Here is a 20116-nt window from a genome sequence, read left to right on the forward strand (position 1 = left end):
TCATAATGGATAGATATCCTTTACCATTGATTTCTAATATCTTAGAGGCTATTTAGAAGCACAGGGAAGATATTTACTAAGTCGGATTTAAGGGGAGCATATCATCTGCTCTGTATCAAAGAAGTTTGTGGAAAACTGCCTTTCAAACACATTTCAGGAAGTATGCATGTCAAGTATTGGCAAAAGGCTTATGCAGTGCCCTTGCTGTTTTGCAACCCGTCCTGGACACCACTCCCTGATGTACTCCTTCATGACTACTGTTCTCAATGATATACTAGTTTCTTTCAAACGAGCCAGACAAGCATGAAATGCATGTCAAATTACTCGTCTGCTATGAGCAACACCAGAGAAAAATGTAATTGACAAGAAAACTATGGAATATCTAGGGAACGTAATAACTGGTGATGGATTAGATATGGATCAGAGAAGTTAAAAACCATACAGGAACAGTCAATTCCAAATTTTATTAGGACTAGTAAATTACTAAAGTTAAATGAGAACTATTCAGCCCGGGTCTTACCTCTTAAAATGTTAATAAAGAAGAGAAATATATACAATTGGACTTTATAAGCATCTATGATTTTAAAAAATAATAAGAAAAAACGGTTAAAACTCTAATCCTTTAAAAACATATATTCTAAAAACAGATGCTTCAGACAGAATTGTTGAAGTAACAAGTCAAGTCAACTCTTAAGATGGAAGATCCTGTTGCTTATTATTCCTGCAAAATTGATAACTTAGATACCAATCACGCTCATCGACAAAGGATTACTGGTGATCAAGAATTCCTTCCCTGAAAATGTTACTAGGTTCTTAACACTGTGCCATGATAATTGAAAATTACAAGTTCTGAAGCACAAGAAATGCAGAAACACTCATCAGGCTAGCTGGGCATTTTACTCCTCTGCAGTACAATGTTTTCAGTGTCTTCTGGGTACTAAGCTGACTGTCTTTCCCTATAGTATTCTGAGAGCCAATGTCCCTTATAATAAAAGATTCTTTCAAAAGAAGCATTTTGTTTTCCATTACTGAATCATTTTTAGATCAAGTTCATGAAAAAACTTTAAATCTCCAATCCTATTCTTGGCAAACAAAGAAAAAATCATTCATCAAGATGGAAAAATCATTATTATTATTTTTCTTTTTTACAAAAGAAAGTCTTAAAATTATGTTATGGTTCTTTATGAGAGCATCGTATGATACAAAACGTCTCACAATCTTTTATCTCAACATTTTTTGTGGCCATCAATTTGTAAAGATTTAAAGGAATATATTGACTTGTGAAGTTTGTGCTCAAAACAAAGTTAGCACCCAAGATTTCTTCAACATCCTGAACCACTTTCTTGATCAATGGAAATTATTTCTATGGATTACATTATGAATCTATCACCTTCAGAAGCAAGTAACGTATCATGACAATAACAGACTTTTTTTTACAAAGTTGGCTCATTTGCCTCCATTTGCTAAAATTCCTCCTGATGATTTGCAAAATAATCTTGGGTAGAGGAACACAATATGTCTCCAAGTTATGGGGGGCATGTTTAAAGAGTCAGGAATCCTTATATTATTATCTGGGTTTCATCCAGAGACGTGTGTAGACTGAGAGATTAACCAAACTTTGAAAACCTATTTGAGATGCTTTGTAAATGCAAGTCAGTCTAACTGGAAGGAGTAACTTCTAACTGGGGAACATGCATATATAAATTCTTCTACGGTATTCAGCCCATTCCTTGCTACTTTGGATATCATCATCAAATTACTCTCATTAATCTTCCAATGGAGGACTCTGTAAAAGCAGTCCAAGCAATTCTACAACTAGAAAAGTTCAAGAAAAGTTTAAGATCTAATTTAAAAGAACTCAAGAGTAAGCAGGTCAATAAACACAGATCAGCACCTACTTACAAAACTGGAGATAGTTTGCTTTCTTCTTCCAATCTTCCTAATATTCTTAAAAGATCAAGACTGGGACTAGATATTTAGGTCACTTAGAAATTCCATAGATTTCAGGCCCAGTGGTTGTCCATTAAGGAAGATTCACCCTACTTTTCTTGTTTACATCTAAAACTAATAGACACACAAATGATGGACAGAATGTGGAACAAATCAAACATTCACCCTCCCCCAGTCAACAGATCTGGGTTAAATCCATTGTTCTTTTGCTCACCATGCCACCTCAGTTTAGACCCAGCTGTATGCAAATCAGACTTGACTCATCTCCTCATGGGAACAGTCCAGCCCGAACTGCCAAGCCTGGTCCTCCCTAGACCAGAAACAAGCATCCTGGGACCGGTTTTGGGGTATCACCCCTCATCGGCCAGGTTAGCTTGAATCCAGTGGCACAGTGAGCCCGGGACTCATGGCTGGCAATACCTGGCACACTTAGGCCAAAAGAGCAAAAGACACACAATGATGGACGGAATGCAGAGCAAATCAAACATTCACCCCCAGTCACGAGATATGGGTTAATTCCTCTCTCATAAAGAGAAGTATACTCCTGTCATCTACTTTTGGGAATGATCAGGAAGAGTCCACAGTAAAGGAAATATTCACAATTCTGTTGATTGAAACCCTTGTATTTTATTGATTGGGAAGGAAATCTGCCTTCTAATAGGTCTTGGGAACCTGCAATATCTGTTCAAGCCCTACTTCTGGTCAAAAGATGTATTTCCAAACATCCTCAGAAGCTAGGCTTTCTTGGAGTTTTGTGGGTGCAAAGTATTAACACACAAAGTCTGCTCCCCAAGACCCTACACAAGGAAGAACTCACTTTGTTGTGTTGGGCTGAGGCTCTGAAACGGCTAATCAACCCTGTCATGTTTGCACTCTTCTCTGTGCAGCAACAGATTTGGTTGTGTTGGTGTCTAAATCTCAGGTGAGCTTACATTGCAGTAGAGTGGACTTTTCTTACGGACACATTTTGCTGCAGTCCGTTTCTTCCGCAGATGCGCAGTAGCTGCCTTTTAAAATCTTGGCGTTCTGGCAGATGCTAAAAGATTCTAGAACCTTCCAATAGTCCACTCTAGTAATTCCTTGTTAGGGGGTACATCCTATAGATCCTAACCCCACTTCCTGTGTTCTCTTTTGGGGGTCAAGTCTTGTAGACTATAAACAGGTTGGGTGGATAACTTTGCGGTGTGTCGCAATTTGGATTTTTGCTGATTACTGGCTCCAGGAGACACTGCTTTCCTGTATTTGTCATTCACGGAGTGGAAATCCTCCAGATTCTTCTCTTCCGATCCTCAGCATCCTCTGACTTATTGACCTATGTAATGTCTTGGAGGACTTTTCTTTTTTACTATTCAGTTTTTCTTGTCAAGAATTTGTGTATGCTGCTCCTACCTCAATCTCCATTGTCAGTTTGGAGCAAAAGCCCAAGAGAAAGTGTTTAGGGGTTTCCTGGCCACCTGCCCTTCACTGAGGCAGAGGCACCACAAATGTAGTTATAGACGCACATGTGCACACACCAATGTGAACACATACACCAAGATGTGAGCATAAATAAAATACTGCCCTCTGCTTTTCTAAACAGACACCACACAGTGTAAGACGGAAACATGACAACATGCCATCCCATTGTAAACATAGACCTCACCTTGTGCTGTCACAACTCACATACAATGGCATATGGGGTCAGAAGCATAGATACCACCTTGTGCCATCACAACCACAGGGGCAACACTAGCATAGACAGTGCCTCGTCCCCATCCTAGGACCCAGCATCATACACCCCCTGCCCTCCTTCTCAGAGTCATGCCGCAAACCCCTCTGCTCACCTGTGGGCTCAACTGCATATACTTCTGGCCCTCCAAGTTTCTGTCTATGTATACTTGTCCTCTCTTTGGTCCACCAATGTACCGACTGTGCTCCTTGGATTTCTTTAGCCCACTGACATTCCCAAAATAGAGATGTGATAAATCACAGTTACTAAGATTTGCTCATGCCCAGCAGCAGGGCAGATACACTTGTGCTAAGCAGTGGTCCTTAGGTTTGTGTCCAGCCATCGTACAGGTACATCCAGGCCCAGCAGTTGCACAGATATGTCTGGGACAAGCATTTGCAAACATTAACACAAATGCCAGTGAAGAGCAAACTCACTGAAACATCAGTATCCACTATTTGCACAAATATACTGGTGTCCAATAATGTACTATCCCAAAGATGCAGTGATTGCGGATACACCAATAACCAGCACCCAGACAGATAGGTAGGTCAGTGATCGGCAAGCACACAAACTGCTATCCCTAGTTATGCAAGGTCACAAAGATACACGAGTGAACCGTATGTGCGCAGACGTATCAGTGCACCTAACTAATGCAGCCTCCAGTCCACTCATGGAAAGAGGAGTGATCAACTGAGATCCACTTACTTCACCAGTCATCCGGAGCACCTACCTTTGTGATCCACTGTAAGCAGCAATAAGCATAGCAGAGAAATGTTTATAGAACAAACAAAACAGCAAGAGAGTTTATTTCTGCAATGAGTGTTGTTTAATGTAATCCAACACAAGATGCACTGAGCTGTTTGAGCCGGCGATAGCAGGACAGGATCTGTGGAGCGATGACCGAGCTCCTGGTGTTCAGCAGCGGTGTGACCTTCCCTCACAGCCTTTATCGCACATACTGCGCCTCTCTGGGGGTTCGCAAAGCTTTGTGGTGGAGCCTGCGTTCTTCCAATTTCTTACCCGCATCCGCAGATCAGAAATCATACAGGAGAGCTCGTTGTTCTTCTTTTCGTAGCACATCAGCTGCTCCTGGCACTCTTGAAGCTTGCACTCGGTGGACTTAAGCATCTCCGGAAGCTGCTCCAGTTCATCAATTCGGTTCTTGAACTTGCGACGTAACTGTTAAAGAGACAGAGTGCATTTAGCAGTGTCTGGTTACCACCCAACCATTGCCAAAGCACGAGATTTAACACACTGCACCCAAAAAGTTCACTTGTATGGTTCCATACAGAGGCCCACACAATTCTAGACAGCCCAAACCAACAATCATTGGTGGACCTACCCTTGGCCTCTAGCAAAGCCCTTGACTTCAGGCATCTTCCAACTTGCACCTTTGCTTCCCTGCAAAGTCTATTCTCAAACTAAGAGGTTCCCTTAAACTAGTGTTTGCTAGCGAATACTTCATAGAACGTTTTGCAGGAAGGATACTGACAGTTTATCCTAAAGTACACAAGACTACTTCAGAGCACCAGTGAGAAAATATCAAAGTGAAGATTCCTCAAATGGTGGAGACTCGCAGCAAATACTTCAACTAGGAGAAATTGCCGGACACATCAGGTTGGCAGAGGATTTGTGCACCTGTTGGCACTGAAATCCAACATACGCTAAAATGTGTCAAGGACTTTCCTATAGGTGAATATATATTAAAGACACCAGTACCAGCAGTGGAAAGAACATTCAGTAACCACTGGGAAATGGTAGCCAAGCCCACCTGGAAGCAGCTGTGATACAGTTATGTACCGCAGTTGAAGCCTACAGACATGTTTCAATGTGATGTGCCTCTAAGCACATCCAGGGTATGTGAGTGACGTGCCCCAAGACATCACAAACTCTACAGCTGTCGTTTGGTACTACTAACCTACACTCCAAGAGAGCCAGAAAACGTTAAGGCGTACCACAAAAACCGTTGACTGCTTAATCACTTCCATACAAAGGGCTTCTATCTATTTTTTTTAAATCTACAGAGTCACAGATGATCTACATGCAAAGACAGGACTTTAGTCTTAAGCAACCTCCAGTATTTTTCTAATCGGCTGCTCAAAGAGGCACCTGAGGTACTGAAGCTACACACAGATAATGCATATGCTTGACTGAAGAACTGCAGCTACATGTAGATCATACTTACTCACCTCTGGGGAACAGCCGCTACACGCAGATAATATATACTCGCACCTGAGGTGCTGAAGCTACACACAGATCATACATACTTGTGTCTGAAGATCTTCAGCTACACGTAGATCATACTTACTCACGCCTGAAGAACTGCTGCTAGATGCAGATCATACATACTTGCACCTGAAGAATTGCAGCTACACATAGATCATACGTACTCACGCCAAAGAGAACTGCAGCTACACATAGATGATACATACTCATGCCTGAAGAAACGCAGATCATACATACTCGCCTTGAGGAACTGAAGCTACATACATCACACATTCTACATGCAGATCATATTTACTCACGCTTAAAGAACTGCAGATCATACATACACGCACCTAAAGATCTCTGCAGCTACACAGGTCATACATACTCATGCCTGAAGTACCGCAGTTACATGCAGATCATACGTACTCACGCCTAAGAGAACTGCAGCTACACATAGATCATAAACCCAAATCATATGGCTATATACAGACCTCACGCAGATGAAGGCCCAAATAATCTGCGATACTGTAGGTCATAAAGGGCTCAACTCTGAGAACATCAATAAGGATCGATTACAGAGTCAGACTCAAAGAGCAGCCCGGCCATACGGACTCACACCGAACAATCTCACACAGCCGGACCACAAAGAATCCCAATACAGGCACATCAGACAGGTTCATGTCTAGAGAAGTGGAAACAAAGCTAGATCTAACAAGCTCATGAACAAAACGCTTAAATCATGATATTGAAAGGTTCATGACATTCCCTAGAGAGACAATCATCTTTGCGAATACAAAGCTCGATCTAATGATGAATAAGCCAAAAAGAGCTGTTTGCTTGTGTGTCAGGCTGTGTCACTCACAAGGACATGCTCCCAATCCGTTGGAAAACCTAAGCTGGGACCATTATCAGCAGCAATATGTGATCACATGCCACAAAGAACTCTGCAATACCTGATTTAAGACGGTCAGATAAGGGCGTGAAGGGTTTAAAGGAGATCCAGAATTTCCTATTAATCACCTCGAGTAATAGGACAACAAGAACCAATGGAAAAATATGGCAAAAGTTAATTCTGCCGCTCTACATCTCAAAGTCAGCCTGATGGAGTACATAAAGGGAATGCATCTCACCATCCTACAAAGACATGAATGCAAACAGTGACGAGACCCAGGATTAAGATGGCCCCTGAGCATCTTGCTATAAACGACCGACTAGAATCTGAACTCACATGGCATGAGGAAAAAAACTCATTTGGGAGAAAATAAACACAAGGGACCGAGGGAGGAAGTATGCAAAAAAGGAGTAGTTTCTTACCTGTAACTCCCGTTCTGTAGTAGGGGTATCTCTGTTATAGTCATAATCTAGTGAATAGTCCCGCTCATGTGCGGGGACCCCGGAGCAATCAAAAATAATCTCTTAAGCTGTCTTCTGCGCAGTCCTGCATAGACACTTAAGAGAGAATTTAAAGACAGATAATGCAGCCAAGGCTACACTGTCCAGTACTTCAACTAGATATTCCACCAGATTTAACATCAGCACAGCCTGCCAAGTTTCTTACACCGAAAAAACTTCCCCTTTTACCAAGAAAGCCTCTGGAATGATAGAGAGGAAGGGGTTGTAGTGTAGTTCCTAGTTTCCCACTAGGCCCTGCGCATTGGAATAACATAAACAGTAGTATCGACGTGGAACTGCGGATATTCCAGGCCTCCACTGACTATGCTAAACTTAATTGGGTTGTGTTACCAACTAGCTCAGAGGTCACTGGAAACTTTCTTCTCTGCATAGGAAGTGATCAGCTTCCCTGGCACAGACAAGAAGGGATTCAGTTTTCCAACAACCGTGCAACATGACAACTTTGCTCCTCAGATCAAGAGTCGATCTCTAGGGTCGTGTGAAACAATAGACATAGATTTCACTCAGTCAGTCTGGTGCAGTTTACTTTCACAGTATGTAGAGAATAGAGAGACGGGCGTGTATCAATAAAGGTTAACATTTATTGAACAGTCTTTCTTCTCATACAAGAGAAATGTATTGCCACAATTGCAATAACTGTTATTATAAAAAGTACGTACAGTAGGATAAGAATTGCGAAATAGAACTGTAAAAGCATTGATATGGTTTCTTAGCCATACAATGGTTTAAGAGTAATAAAACATATATACAGTCATATATACATTAGGCTAACATACTCAACTGGTGCTTCTAACTAAGCCTACCCCGGTGTGCCTGACCTAAGCCTAACACGTGGAAAGGGGGAGTAAGTAAGTAGCTTAAGTTAAGTTGGTTTTGCCAAGGTTTGTTTCAAGAATTCTCTTCTAAGGGTTTAGTCAACACCATACCTCTGAATAGAATGATGGAGGATTGGTATCTCCTTCAGGGGTCTCTCTCGATATCCCAGTCACCTGCGAGGGTAAACCGGAAGCGCCGGGACTGGATTTCTCTGCACGAGAAAGGCAGCGGCTTCTCTCAGCGCGTCGGGAGGAAGGAGGGGTGACAGCGTCCGCGGGCAGCTGGGCTGGATGTCTTCGCAGAGGACGGCTGCACGGCTCCTCAAGCGTACTGAACCACAGTTCGCGCTGTAGCGGCGATAATGGTAATCAGTAGCTTCACCACCACAGGATAGCAGGCTGCAGCGACAGAGTGCTAGTTTTTACCAACACTGGTCATGCAGGCAGCTGGCATCAGCAACAGGCAACGCACATTGCTTAAGGCAACGTTGGTAATATTTATACCTGACAGGTGCCGGGTTTGACGCAAGTTTGCTGGACATAAGACGTCAATTAAAGATGTCACTAGGAAGTGGCAGCTATCAGTTGCTCATTAGAGTTCTATTACTAATCAAAACATAGCAAGCGGGGATTTCCAGGTTTGCTAAGTTTTTATCTTGTTGAAGAACTCGGAGTGTTATCTAGGAATATCAGATAGTGACTGCTGCTCTGTCATTGCACTAATTGGTCGCAAAGGAAGTAGCAGAGAGTCATGCTGGAATGTGGCTCTGTGGCTTTGCTCGTGTGAGGCCAGAGATGACTTTTCAGAAAATCGTACTTGAACGGTTATGCCAATATAGGGAATAAAAAGGGCTTTATAGCCGAATAGGGGCATAAGGTCACAGTATCGATCAGGAACCTAGATAAGCACATGACAGGGTGGACAGACAAGCCCCATAGGCTGCCATTATGTGGCTCAAAAAGGAATACTGTGCCTTTAAGGAAACTTTCTAGAACTCTCAGTATCCCAGAATGCACAGCATTTCATCCACTTTCAGTTCCTTTTAAAGGCGTAACACGCCAGACCTGTAGCATTACTTACATGAATATCTCTCCACCGGGGAGGAGGGCGGGCGCTTATGACTATAACAGAGATACCTCTACTACAGAACTGGAGTTACAGGACAGAAACTACTCCTTCTGTAGTAGAGAATCTCTGTGTATAGTCATAATCTAGTGAATAGAATGGCAAGCCCATCCCCACACCAAAGCGGTTCTTTCGTACCAGAAAGAACCTTGAGTACAGACCTCTTCCCCTTTGAGACAGAGGGACGTGGTCTATCGCCCTTTTTCTTAACAGGGTATCGGCCTCCGCTTGGAGCTCGCGCAGCTGAAACTGCGAGCAAACTGGTGGAATTGCTGGAGGCGGACTGATGAACCGAAAACTGTATCCATTGCAAACAATATTCAGCACCCACTTGTCCTGAGTAATTTTTCTCCACTCTGCCAGAAGGTAGTGGACGCTTCCCCCCACCGGAGTGGGTAACGGATGACTGGGAAGTAACAGCTCAGGGCCTAGACCCGGCTGGGCCTTTGGTTGCGGTGGTCGATTGTTGTCCACCCCGGCCCCTCTGACGTTTTTGGAAGGGCTTCCTCTGGAACTGCTACTGTTGCTGCTGTCCAGTTTGCTGGCCTCGCCCTCTTCCCTGCGCCCCGTACCATTTCTGGAACGGGCGGTAGGTCTTTTTCTGGTCCTTGGGCTTCTCCAACCCAACAGCCGTCATGGTTTCAGCCTCAGCTTTCATCAGGGCCATCTCATCGTCGGCGTGCTTACCAAAGAGGGTCTCGCCCGAAAATGGTAAGTTGGCCACCCACTGTTGAGCCTCCGGCTTCAATGATGTAAGCCTCAGCCAGGCATGACGTCTCTGGTTAACCCCATGGCAGTACCCGTGGGCTACCAGGAGTGACGAATCAACTGCTGCGCTGATCAGTTGGTTAGAGACCAGCAGCCCCTCATTCAAGATTTCCATGAAATCCTCCTTCTCCTTCTCCTTGGGAAGGAGGTCAGCGAACTGTTGGAGGGACTCCCAGAGCGCTCGATCGTACCTCCCCAACAACTCCGAGGCACTTGTGGCCTTCATAGAGGTGGCGGCCGTCCCGCAGGCCTTCCTGCCTGCCGAGTCCATCCAGCGGCTCCTGCCTGCCGAGTCCATCCAGCAGTTCTCCTTGTCTGGAGACCCTGTAGATGACGGGGTGGTGGCATGTTGTTTTCGCGCCGCCGTCACTATCACTGAATCCGGTGCAGGATCTACCCTCAGAAATACAGGGTCCGAGTGAGGAGCCCTGTATTTTTTTGTAGCCTGGGAGGGGCTGATTTGGTAGTCGCCGGAGTGAGGAACAGTTCCATGGCGGGCTCCACCAATCCCGGCACTAAAGGTAACAGAGGCCGAGACAATTGCTTTTTGTGAAGCGCCTCAAAGATGACTGAGGTCTTAGGCGGGGCACCGTCAGCGTGATGCCCAGCTTGTTTGCCCCTCTCAGCAGCACATCCTGAAAGGATATGATATCGTCCACAGGCGACACCCTCGTCCGAGGGGACTCTGACAGGGTCGGCGAGTAGTCCCTGGCGCTGGACGAGTCTGTACGGGACCTAGACCTGTCCCTCCTGTGGCGCCGTCTAGATCTTGTCGATGAACGACGTTGACTCCTTGATCTCCCTCTCCGTCCGGAGCGAGATCGAGACCTCCTAGGTCTTGGGCGTTCCGCAGGTCTTTGCGGCGGAAGTTGCGGCGGCCTGCCGGGATCCTCGGAAGAGGCAGCCCTGTAGGCGGAGTCGGGAAGTGCAGCAGCGAGACCGACCTCTGTGGTGCAGGTGGAAGCCCATGAGGCGGAGTCGGAGGCAGCCCATGAGGTGGAGGAGGCGGAGGATGATGATGAGGAGGTGGCGGTGGAGGTGGCGTCGGAATCCGAGGGAGCGGATCCTTCGGTAACCAAGGCGGTGGTGAGGGCGACCTCGGTTTGGGTGGCGAGTATACCACAGAGTACACCGAGCCCAGAGACTCTACCCTCTTCTTCTTCCTCGCCTGACCTGACTGGGGAGACCGAGAGGCCGTGTCCCCTGTCGGTGAGCGGCGTCGCCGTTGTGCCCCCGATGATCTGGAGGAGCTTCTGGCGCCAGAACACCTCCTGGAGGACGATGCCTTCCTCTTAGGCTCCGAACGCCTCTTCGGCGTTGAAGAACGCCTTCTCGACGTCGAACGGCGTCTCGACGTCGATGATCTATGTCTCGACGTCGAAGTCCTTCTCCTCGACGTCGACAATCGCCGTCTTGACGTCGAAGTTCTTCGCCTTTTTCGCGACGTCGATTATCTTTTCGACGCCGTCGACTTCCTCAACGTCGAACGCCGAGTAGACGTCTAAGGCGAATGGAGGTGTCGCCTCGACGGCGAGCGATGGCGCCGTCTCTCTCGACGTCGATGGCTCGACGACGACGCTGACACTGTCCTCGACGTCGACCCCGACGGAGCTTTTGACGTCAGTCCCCTCAACGTCGAACGTCGACGCCGCTTTGACCTAGAGCCCTGGGGAGACGGGGAACAGACCGTGGTCATCCCTCTCGACGCCGACGTCGAGGCTATCGACGTCGACGGAGACCGGTGGCGTTTTCTGGCCTTCTTTTCACTGGGGAGCCCCCCAGAGGCCTCAGCACGGGCAGATGAAGTAGTTCCAGCATGCCCAGACCCACCTTGCTGCTTCCTTTGCTTCAGTCCTTGGAGCCTGATCTTCTGTCTGTCCTTCAGGGTCCTGGAGGAGAAAGTTTGGCAGATATCCACTCCTCAGGAACATGTGCAGAAGGGAAACACAGGATACACACCTCGTGTGGATCGGACTTGGCCTTCTTCCTTGAGCACTCAGGGCATTTATCAAATAAGGCAGGCATATTTGATAAATGAGGGCTCAGAATTACTAGAACAACCCCAGTAATAACAGAAGGCACAAAAACACGTAGAGTGAACACACTCTAACACTTTAAAAGTGCAAAAAATTTAAATAAACCCTAAAAAGGGAGAGCTCAATGCCCAGGGTCCTGCTAGCAGGAGCCGGAAAAAAAGAACTGAACTTCTCTCCTAAGTGTCTATGCAGAACTGCACAAAAAGACAGCTTATGAGAATTATTTTTGATTGCTCCGGGGTCCCAGCACATGGGCGGGACTATTCACTAGATTATGACTATACACAGAGATCCCCTACTACAGAACCTGAATTTCTTACATGAATGCTTCTCTACAAGCTTCTAAAACTACAGCCTTGTTTCAAAAGGTAGCAAAGGCTCTTTACAAAGCCTCCAAGGTCACTTCTCTTGGAATTCAGTAGAATCCCATGAGTAGGCAAAGGGCGGGTTAGGCAGATCGCCCCCAGGAGAAGGGGTCACAGGCCAGACCCTGTAAGAATGTGCCAAAGGCTTGATCCCAGGAGCATTGGTCAAACAGCGTACTCTCACATATATGAAAATCAAAGGAGAGAGTAAGGGAAGTTACACAAGCTATGTGTGGTGGGAACTCCTGGTCCCCTGGTAAAGGTTTAAACAACAATGGAGGAGTACCCCCTAGATGCAAAGTATACAGTATAGGGATTTCCTCTGTATCTAAAGCATAAGGCTTAGGTTAGTAATAAGTGTCCCAACCTTGAACCGGACAAAAATGTCTTTTTTGAGAAGGACAAAAATGTCTTTTTTGAGAAGACCCCTCACTCACCAACCTAGTTGGTGACATGCTTCATCATCGGGGTCCCACCCCATAAGCCGAATGCCTATGGGGTGTGCTGCGACACCTGATTACAGTGGAGCGGGTTCTTTGTTTTTTTTATATGTGAGAAATAATAATTGTGAAAGGTGTATTAAAAAGGGGCAAAACTGCTCACTTCAAAGACTTTATTCCTGAGTGATTTGTCCCTGTTAAAAAGAGAGTGTGGCACCCGTGCCTATTTAGGAAGGCGATGGTGTCTCAAAACGTGTAATAATTATAAAAATAGCGTAGTGTGCTATGTGTAGTATTTTAAAAATTTTAGGTCTACATGTTTCAACCATTAAAAAGGATTCTATTGGTTTTCTTCAGGACCGTGTTTTTTGAACGGGGTGGTCCGCACACGCTAAGGCGCGTCCAGCCCACGTCCAATTTAAAGACCACAAATTGTGGTCTAGTGAAAAAAGTGGTGTTTTATCCTGAATCAGGAAAAACACGTGAAGCGTTGTACTTGGTTTCCTCTCACTACTATCCACGGGGCAGTAGTGAGAGGAAACCAAGTAGGTTATAAACAAGACGAGCAGAAGCCGCAAGTGACGGACACTTGCCGTCTTGGGACTCCCGCTGCCCATGAAGCAATAATTTAACGCTTCACGTGTTTTTCCTGATTCAGGATAAAACACCACTTTTTTCACTAGACCACAATTTGTGGTCTTTAAATTGGACGTGGGCTGGACGCGCCTTAGCGTGTGCGGACCACCCCGTTCAAAAAACACGGTCCTGAAGAAAACCAATAGAATCCTTTTTAATGGTTGAAACATGTAGACCTAAAATTTTTAAAATACTACACATAGCACACTACGCTATTTTTATAATTATCACACGTTTTGAGACACCATCGCCTTCCTAAATAGGCACGGGTGCCACACTCTCTTTTTAACAGGGACAAATCACTCAGGAATAAAGTCTTTGAAGTGAGCAGTTTTGCCCCTTTTTAATACACCTTTCACAATTATTATTTCTCACATATAAAAAAAACAAAGAACCCGCTCCACTGTAATCAGGTGTCGCAGCACACCCCATAGGCATTCGGCTTATGGGGTGGGACCCCGATGATGAAGCATGTCAACAAATAGGTTGGTGAGTGAGGGGTCTTCTCAAAAAAGACATTTTGTCCTTCTCAAAAAAGACATTTTTGTCCGGTTCAAGGTTGGGACACTTATTACTAACCTAAGCCTTATGCTTTAGATACAGAGGAAATCCCTATACTGTATACTTTGCATCTAGGGGGTACTCCTCCATTGTTGTTTAAATACTCTCACATATAGTCATCTAAAAATATTACATATAAATCCTTTCATCATATTTATGCATGAACATCTGTGCAAGGTACTAAATGGCAAAATAATCAAATCAAACAAAACATTAATATTAGTCAGTGGTGGGACACCACAGGCCAAAGCTGGAGACCATGCAAGGTCAGAGCTGTGGAAACAGAGGTAATGGGTGAGCTTGCAGGCATTCCCAAAGCCATATCCGAATTAAGATGAACACCGCCCCAGTGTTTTCACGGCACCCACTCTAAAAGTGCCAACTACCCACTCTCTAGAAATTAGCAAGAGTCCTTACCGCCTCAACCTCCCGGTTCATGCCCTCCTTCGCCTGTTTGTTCTCTTTGTCACATTCCTCGAGTTTCTGGCAAATCTCATCAGCTTCCATTCTGGTCTTTTGCACCTGGGAACAAAGAATCAGATACATTGGTCAACAAATAGGAGAAAAGGGCAGCAGGACAGGTATGCGCAGGGAGAGGAGACATTATGTAAAGAGTAGTGAGAGTCCAGGAGAAAGAAAGACATTAAGACTAGAAAGGCCAGGAGCATAATTGTAGAGAAATTTGCAGGAAGAGAGGTGGATGGTGAAGGGGCAAAACATCAGGTGTCACAAAAAATGGGATTGCAGACAGAGAACTGGATTTCCAGAGGACAGAAACAGGCTGGACAGTTGTTAGAAAGTGCATATACATGTTGATGGGAGGAAAGATGATCCAGGGAAAAATATTTGAACAAGATGGAAGCTTTGCGGAGAGAATGAAGGGAAGCAGGAAGAGGGATTGAGTGAAGGAAGAGAGTGAGTGAATCAAGCAGGAAGAGAGGGTGGAAATCAAACAGGATGCTTTTGGGCAGTGGTAAGAAAGGCATATTACGGCAGTGATTTGTTTTCTTACAGTGCGGTTCCTGTGCCACTATATATTGCTTCACTGCCATTGTGGCTACATAGCGAAATATAAATGGTGGGGCAGACAGCAAGCACATGATGAGGGGTGAAAAGGCTAAGTTTGAGGCACAAGGTTGGGTCAGAGAAAGCAAAATGAAGCGCTATAAAAATAAAATAAAAACGATGGAAGTTGACATCTGAAATAGAAGCTTCTGTACTGCTTTGATAAGCTGGTACAAAAAAAGTAAGTGATCATAATAGCATATCTATACTAGTATTTTGTTGGGGTAATAAACCGCTTGATACTAATGTCTGCTCTAAGGATATAGCAGCCTCAAGACCAAATGGTATGAGGATCAAATGGGCTGGCATTGATCCCTCCAAAATACACAAAGAGGTAGTGGACAAATGTTGAACTGAGATAGAGTACTGCCTTTGCGATGAAGTTAACCCACAAATTTTGCTTTCAAATTTCATCAGGATTAATGAAACTATAGAAAGTATTTTCACTAAAACATCAAGGGGAAAAAGATTTTAGGAGGGGCTGGTTCGACAAAAGTTGTACAAGGTCACTACATGAGTTAAAACAAGCATTGAGCACAAAGCCCCGGAATAATATAAATATTCAAATGCTACGTAATAAGTACAAAATATCCCTGATTAAAAGGAAAAAGGAGCTTTAAGAAGAGGCAAGGCAAAACCTTAATTTAGCTTCCGAAACTAACAATAGCAAACTATATTGGGAGATTATAAATAGTCCCTTCTTAAAGAATGATAGTATACCAGAAATAACTTCATTTGTTGCAATGCGTGAATCGAACATTTTACCAATATTTTTATCCCAGATAGGATTATTTTAGGAACAGTTCTTCAGGAGGACTCTGCATGGCAGCCCATGCCCCTCGGAATAAGCCTAGAGGAGGTATGAGGGTTTAATTGATAGTAAAGGAGGGAAAGCGCCGGGCCCAGACGGGGTCCCAGTAGACTTGTTTAAAACCGAAATTAACCTTTGGGCACCACTTTTAGCAAGGCTTTTTAATGCGGCAGCGGAAGGAAGTTTACCACCCTCATGGAGTCAGCCGGTAGTCATACCCCTTTTTAAAAAGGGATCAAAATCTGAAGCGTGTAACTACCGTCCGATCTCCCTTCTAGGTGCATCAATCAAAACCATTAGTAGGATAATGTTGAAAAGGTTAGAAGCCTGGGCCCTGAAAAACCAATTTTAACCAAAGTACAATACGGCTTTAGAAAAGGCTTGGGGACACTAGAGCTGTGCGTTAATTTGGATCTCCTTATTAACAAATATACCACTGCTAAGGACGGTACACTGTTTCTCTGCTTTGCGGATTTGAGCAGCGCCTTTGATCTCGTGGACCATTCTATATTATGGCACATTTTAATTGACTTAGGTGCACCCAATGAAATGATACACTTCCTAGCCAGGCTCTATGAGAAACTATCTTGTAAAGTACGTTATGGACCCCTTGGTGAATGTACCCCCTCCCTTAAAGTTTCAAGAGGCATTCGATAGGGTTGTTTTAGCTCTTTTTTTATTTTCATAATTTATTAATCAGGTCGACTCAACTTTGAGTCGGATCCCTGCGGATGCACCACACATAGGAGGGAAGGCGGTCCCCATATTATTATATGCAGACAACGCTGTTTTAATATCACGCACACAGATTGGTCTACAACAACTTATTGACAATTTCATGTTCTTTATTGAAAGCAGGAGACTTAAGGTGAACAAAACTAAGACTTTTGTGATGACATGTGGGAGAAAGGCCAAGTCAGCAAGCTCTAGTTTCTTTATTGACAAGGTTAAAATGCAACACGTTAAAACTTGTTGGGATTACATTCTCAGGGGATGGCAAATGGCAACATGAGTTTGATAACATCAGTTTAAAGATGAGCAGGAACACCAGTAGTATTTTCAGATTTTCCTCAAAACTGGAGGTCAGAAGTATAAAAGACATGACGGCAATCTACAACGTACAATGTACCTCATCGGCTTTGTATGGTGCTGGGGTATGGGGGCACCAGCACAATCCAACACTCCAGGGAGATGAAAATAAATTTCTTAAAAAGCTACTCTGCGTACCTACCTCGGCATCCACTGAATTAGTACATAAGGAGGTAGGAATCGAATATGTCTCTGACATAGCCGCACTACGCCCCTGCTGCTATAGCGCTCTATTTGGGCCAAAACAGAAACACAGTTTACAAAAGAGATTATTCGCGACTGCCTGAGGCTTGACCACGCATCCCGTATTTCTTGGCTCAAATATATTTATTACTGGTATAATCTCCTGTTTGACTGCAATATTTTTCTTGAACCCGAGAATGTGGTTTTAAACCCCCAAAAAGAAATAAAAACAATGTTTCTTACATATAAAAAGGAAACGGTGGAAAGATGTCTGGAAAGCTATCTAGTGTGGCCTTTTACCAGGACCTACAATTAAATATTGGTTTTCAGTCCTACCTTTCCATTGTGACTCGAAATTCTCACCGTTTTGTTTTAACACGCTTAAGAGTGGGTATTGCACACCATCTAGTAGCTTTTCCCAAAATGAAATCCCGATCAGACTCTGTATGTCCATGTGACATCACTTCAAGACAGAGTTGCTGCCACTTTTTATTGTTTTGTAAATTTTATTCTTCATATAGGAAATTTTATTTAAAACCTATCTTTTTAAAAAACCTTGTTCGTTCCACAAAAACAGCAAAGAACTTGATATGTTCTTTGGAAAGCCCAGACATTTGCTTTTTTGTTGCGACATATATATTGAAATGTACAGCTGCCAGGAAATCCATAGTCATCTGATAATATTTGACTGTGTTATGAGAAGAAATTTGACCTGTCTGTACATTTAAATCTGTATGTATACTTTGATCTAGGGAATATTTTCTGGTAACTATTTTGACTCATTAGGAGAAGCACTACATTTGTATGATACAATTTTAATGTATTCCAGGGTTTTAATGCGATATAAATATTGCCCTTGTATTTGTTAACAGACGGAAAACTTTGCTCATGAATTGTAGCGTCAAAAGGATATATAAATGAACTATCCATTTTAGGCTAATTGATGATTTTTAATATTTTAACTCCTTGAAAAGTTTATGTACTTGTTTTGCTTATATGGTTATGTCTTATAAACCGAATAAAGCATTTTAAACTGAAACTGATAAGCTGGTACAAAAAAAGTATAACCTTCCACCACAGAGAATGTGGCAAATGCACCCACATACCACTAACCACTATCATAGGTGAATGTCGGTGGGTTCACCCCGTTAGAAGAGGTGGCCTACTGTGCTCCCCCTTTTAGGCCCGCTAACATCCGATAACTGGAATCTTTGCCTTCTCCTCATGGATGTCACATGTGGTGACATACGTTGCAGTACCCTTTCTGGTCCATCCACCCCCACAAGGACACAGGTTTGTCTTTTTCAGCCCAGGGCTTCGAGTTGTGGTTCCGCTTCAGCCGACCTGCTTCGGTACAAAACTGTCAAACATTTGCTGAGGATAGGCGTTCCTCGACACGTCCTGGTTTAAAAGTGTGCTTGGATTTCATTTTTCTGTGAAGTTATAGCCCTGTTTGAGCATTGAGTTGATGTGGGTTATCTAAGGAGTCTTACTGATTTTGAGTATCCATCCCCTACTGACACCTAGCTGAACCAGCATCTAGATGTAGAAACTTGGTCATCCACTGGGGGTGAAAAAGTATCGTGGCCCTGGGACACCAGTGTAAGTAGTATCATCCACAGAGGACACTGTCAGCACCCAGAGAACAGGCCTCATATGATCTAAGGTCAATATGAACAGAAAATAAACAATTACCGAAAAAGGAAGAAGCAGAAGCACCCTAAAACAGGAAAACAAAACAAAAGAAGGGAAAGGTGAGAGATCTTGGAAGGTAAAGCGCAGGAAAGGAACATGAAGAGAAAAGGCTTATCGAAAGAAGGCAGAGAGACTGGGGGAGAGCTAAATGATGGCAAGAAGAGGGTCAGACAGAGTGAGTAGGAACAAAGCAATGGTCATGGTCATTACTGAAGGACATACGGGGCAGGAAAAAGGGGTGTTTTGAAAATTATGAAATGCATCTGGGTGAAGGGGAGGCGGGGCGACCATATGGAGTGCACTGAGATGTGAGTAGGGTCTCCTCCAATACTAAGCTGTCACCACCCTGGTACACCCAAGAACTTACTAAAAATAAGTGCGTCATACAAACACATGAGTAGAGATGGGGAAGATCAAAAATGACAGGAGGACCTCAACCTACTGAAAGCACTCTGCTCCAAGAGTCCTTTCATCATTTCCACAGCTAAAGCCACCTACTCAAGTACACAGTAAACATGCAATCACCAGAAGCAAAGTCCACCCAACGCCATGCCGAACTCACTTCGTCAGATGCAATGCCTTTAACCGCTTCTTCAAGGAGAAAATCAGATTTAACATCACCAGTTCATCACGGTCATCCACACCTCACCTCTACCCAGCCGCCACAACACTAACTTATCATCCACGCTATCTACCGCACTGACCTCTCCAACATTCTGAATTCACTCAAAGCCACCTCCTACACAAATCATCAAGTCTCTACAAGGAGATGTTCCCACTTCCCAAGCAGTCTCAAAACTGGACAGATCCTCCCCTGCTGAAAAAGCTCACACTAGATCCAACAGACTTTGCCAACTTCCGTTCTTTAATCCACCTCTCGTTTGTTGGAAAAATCATCATGAAGGCAGTCACCACCTAGCTAGAGATGCACATCAGCAAGAAAATCCTACACCAAGACCATCAATTAGGGTTCAGACAACACCGCAGTATTGAAACAGACATGCTCCGGGTAGTGGAAGATGCCCTCTTCCCAAACGACAAAAAAATCCTTGCTGCCTGATCTTGCTCAATCTCTCCGCAGCTTTCGACACTGTTGGCCGTAGAGCCCTGATCCACACTCTGCATGGACTTCGCTTGCCCAAACCTAGAATGCCTTACACCCTTCCTCACCAACTGACAGCAACTCGTTCAGGTAGTAACAACCAGATGCCAGACTCTAACAGTCACCAGAAGAGTTCTCACAG

At 44.3% G+C, this 20116-nt stretch overlaps 1 protein-coding gene across 4 annotated transcripts in view; it reads right to left on the reverse strand.

Moving 5' to 3' along the window:
• ODF2 (outer dense fiber of sperm tails 2) overlaps window positions 1-20116 on the reverse strand; it is a 417376-nt gene that overhangs the window by 1991 nt on the left and 395269 nt on the right. For all 4 annotated transcript variants that reach the window (XM_086924894.1, XM_086924895.1, XM_086924892.1 and 1 more), the window contains 2 exons: window positions 14447-14551; window positions 4682-4840 (listed from right to left, as the gene is read on the reverse strand). In XM_086924894.1, coding sequence (XP_086781020.1) covers window positions 4682-4840; window positions 14447-14551 — 264 coding nt within the window. The remainder of the gene's footprint in view (window positions 1-4681; window positions 4841-14446; window positions 14552-20116) is intronic.

The sequence above is a fragment of the Lissotriton vulgaris genome, chromosome 5, assembly GCF_964263255.1.
Source record: "Lissotriton vulgaris chromosome 5, aLisVul1.2, whole genome shotgun sequence".
Classification (NCBI taxonomy): Eukaryota; Metazoa; Chordata; class Amphibia; order Caudata; family Salamandridae; genus Lissotriton; species Lissotriton vulgaris.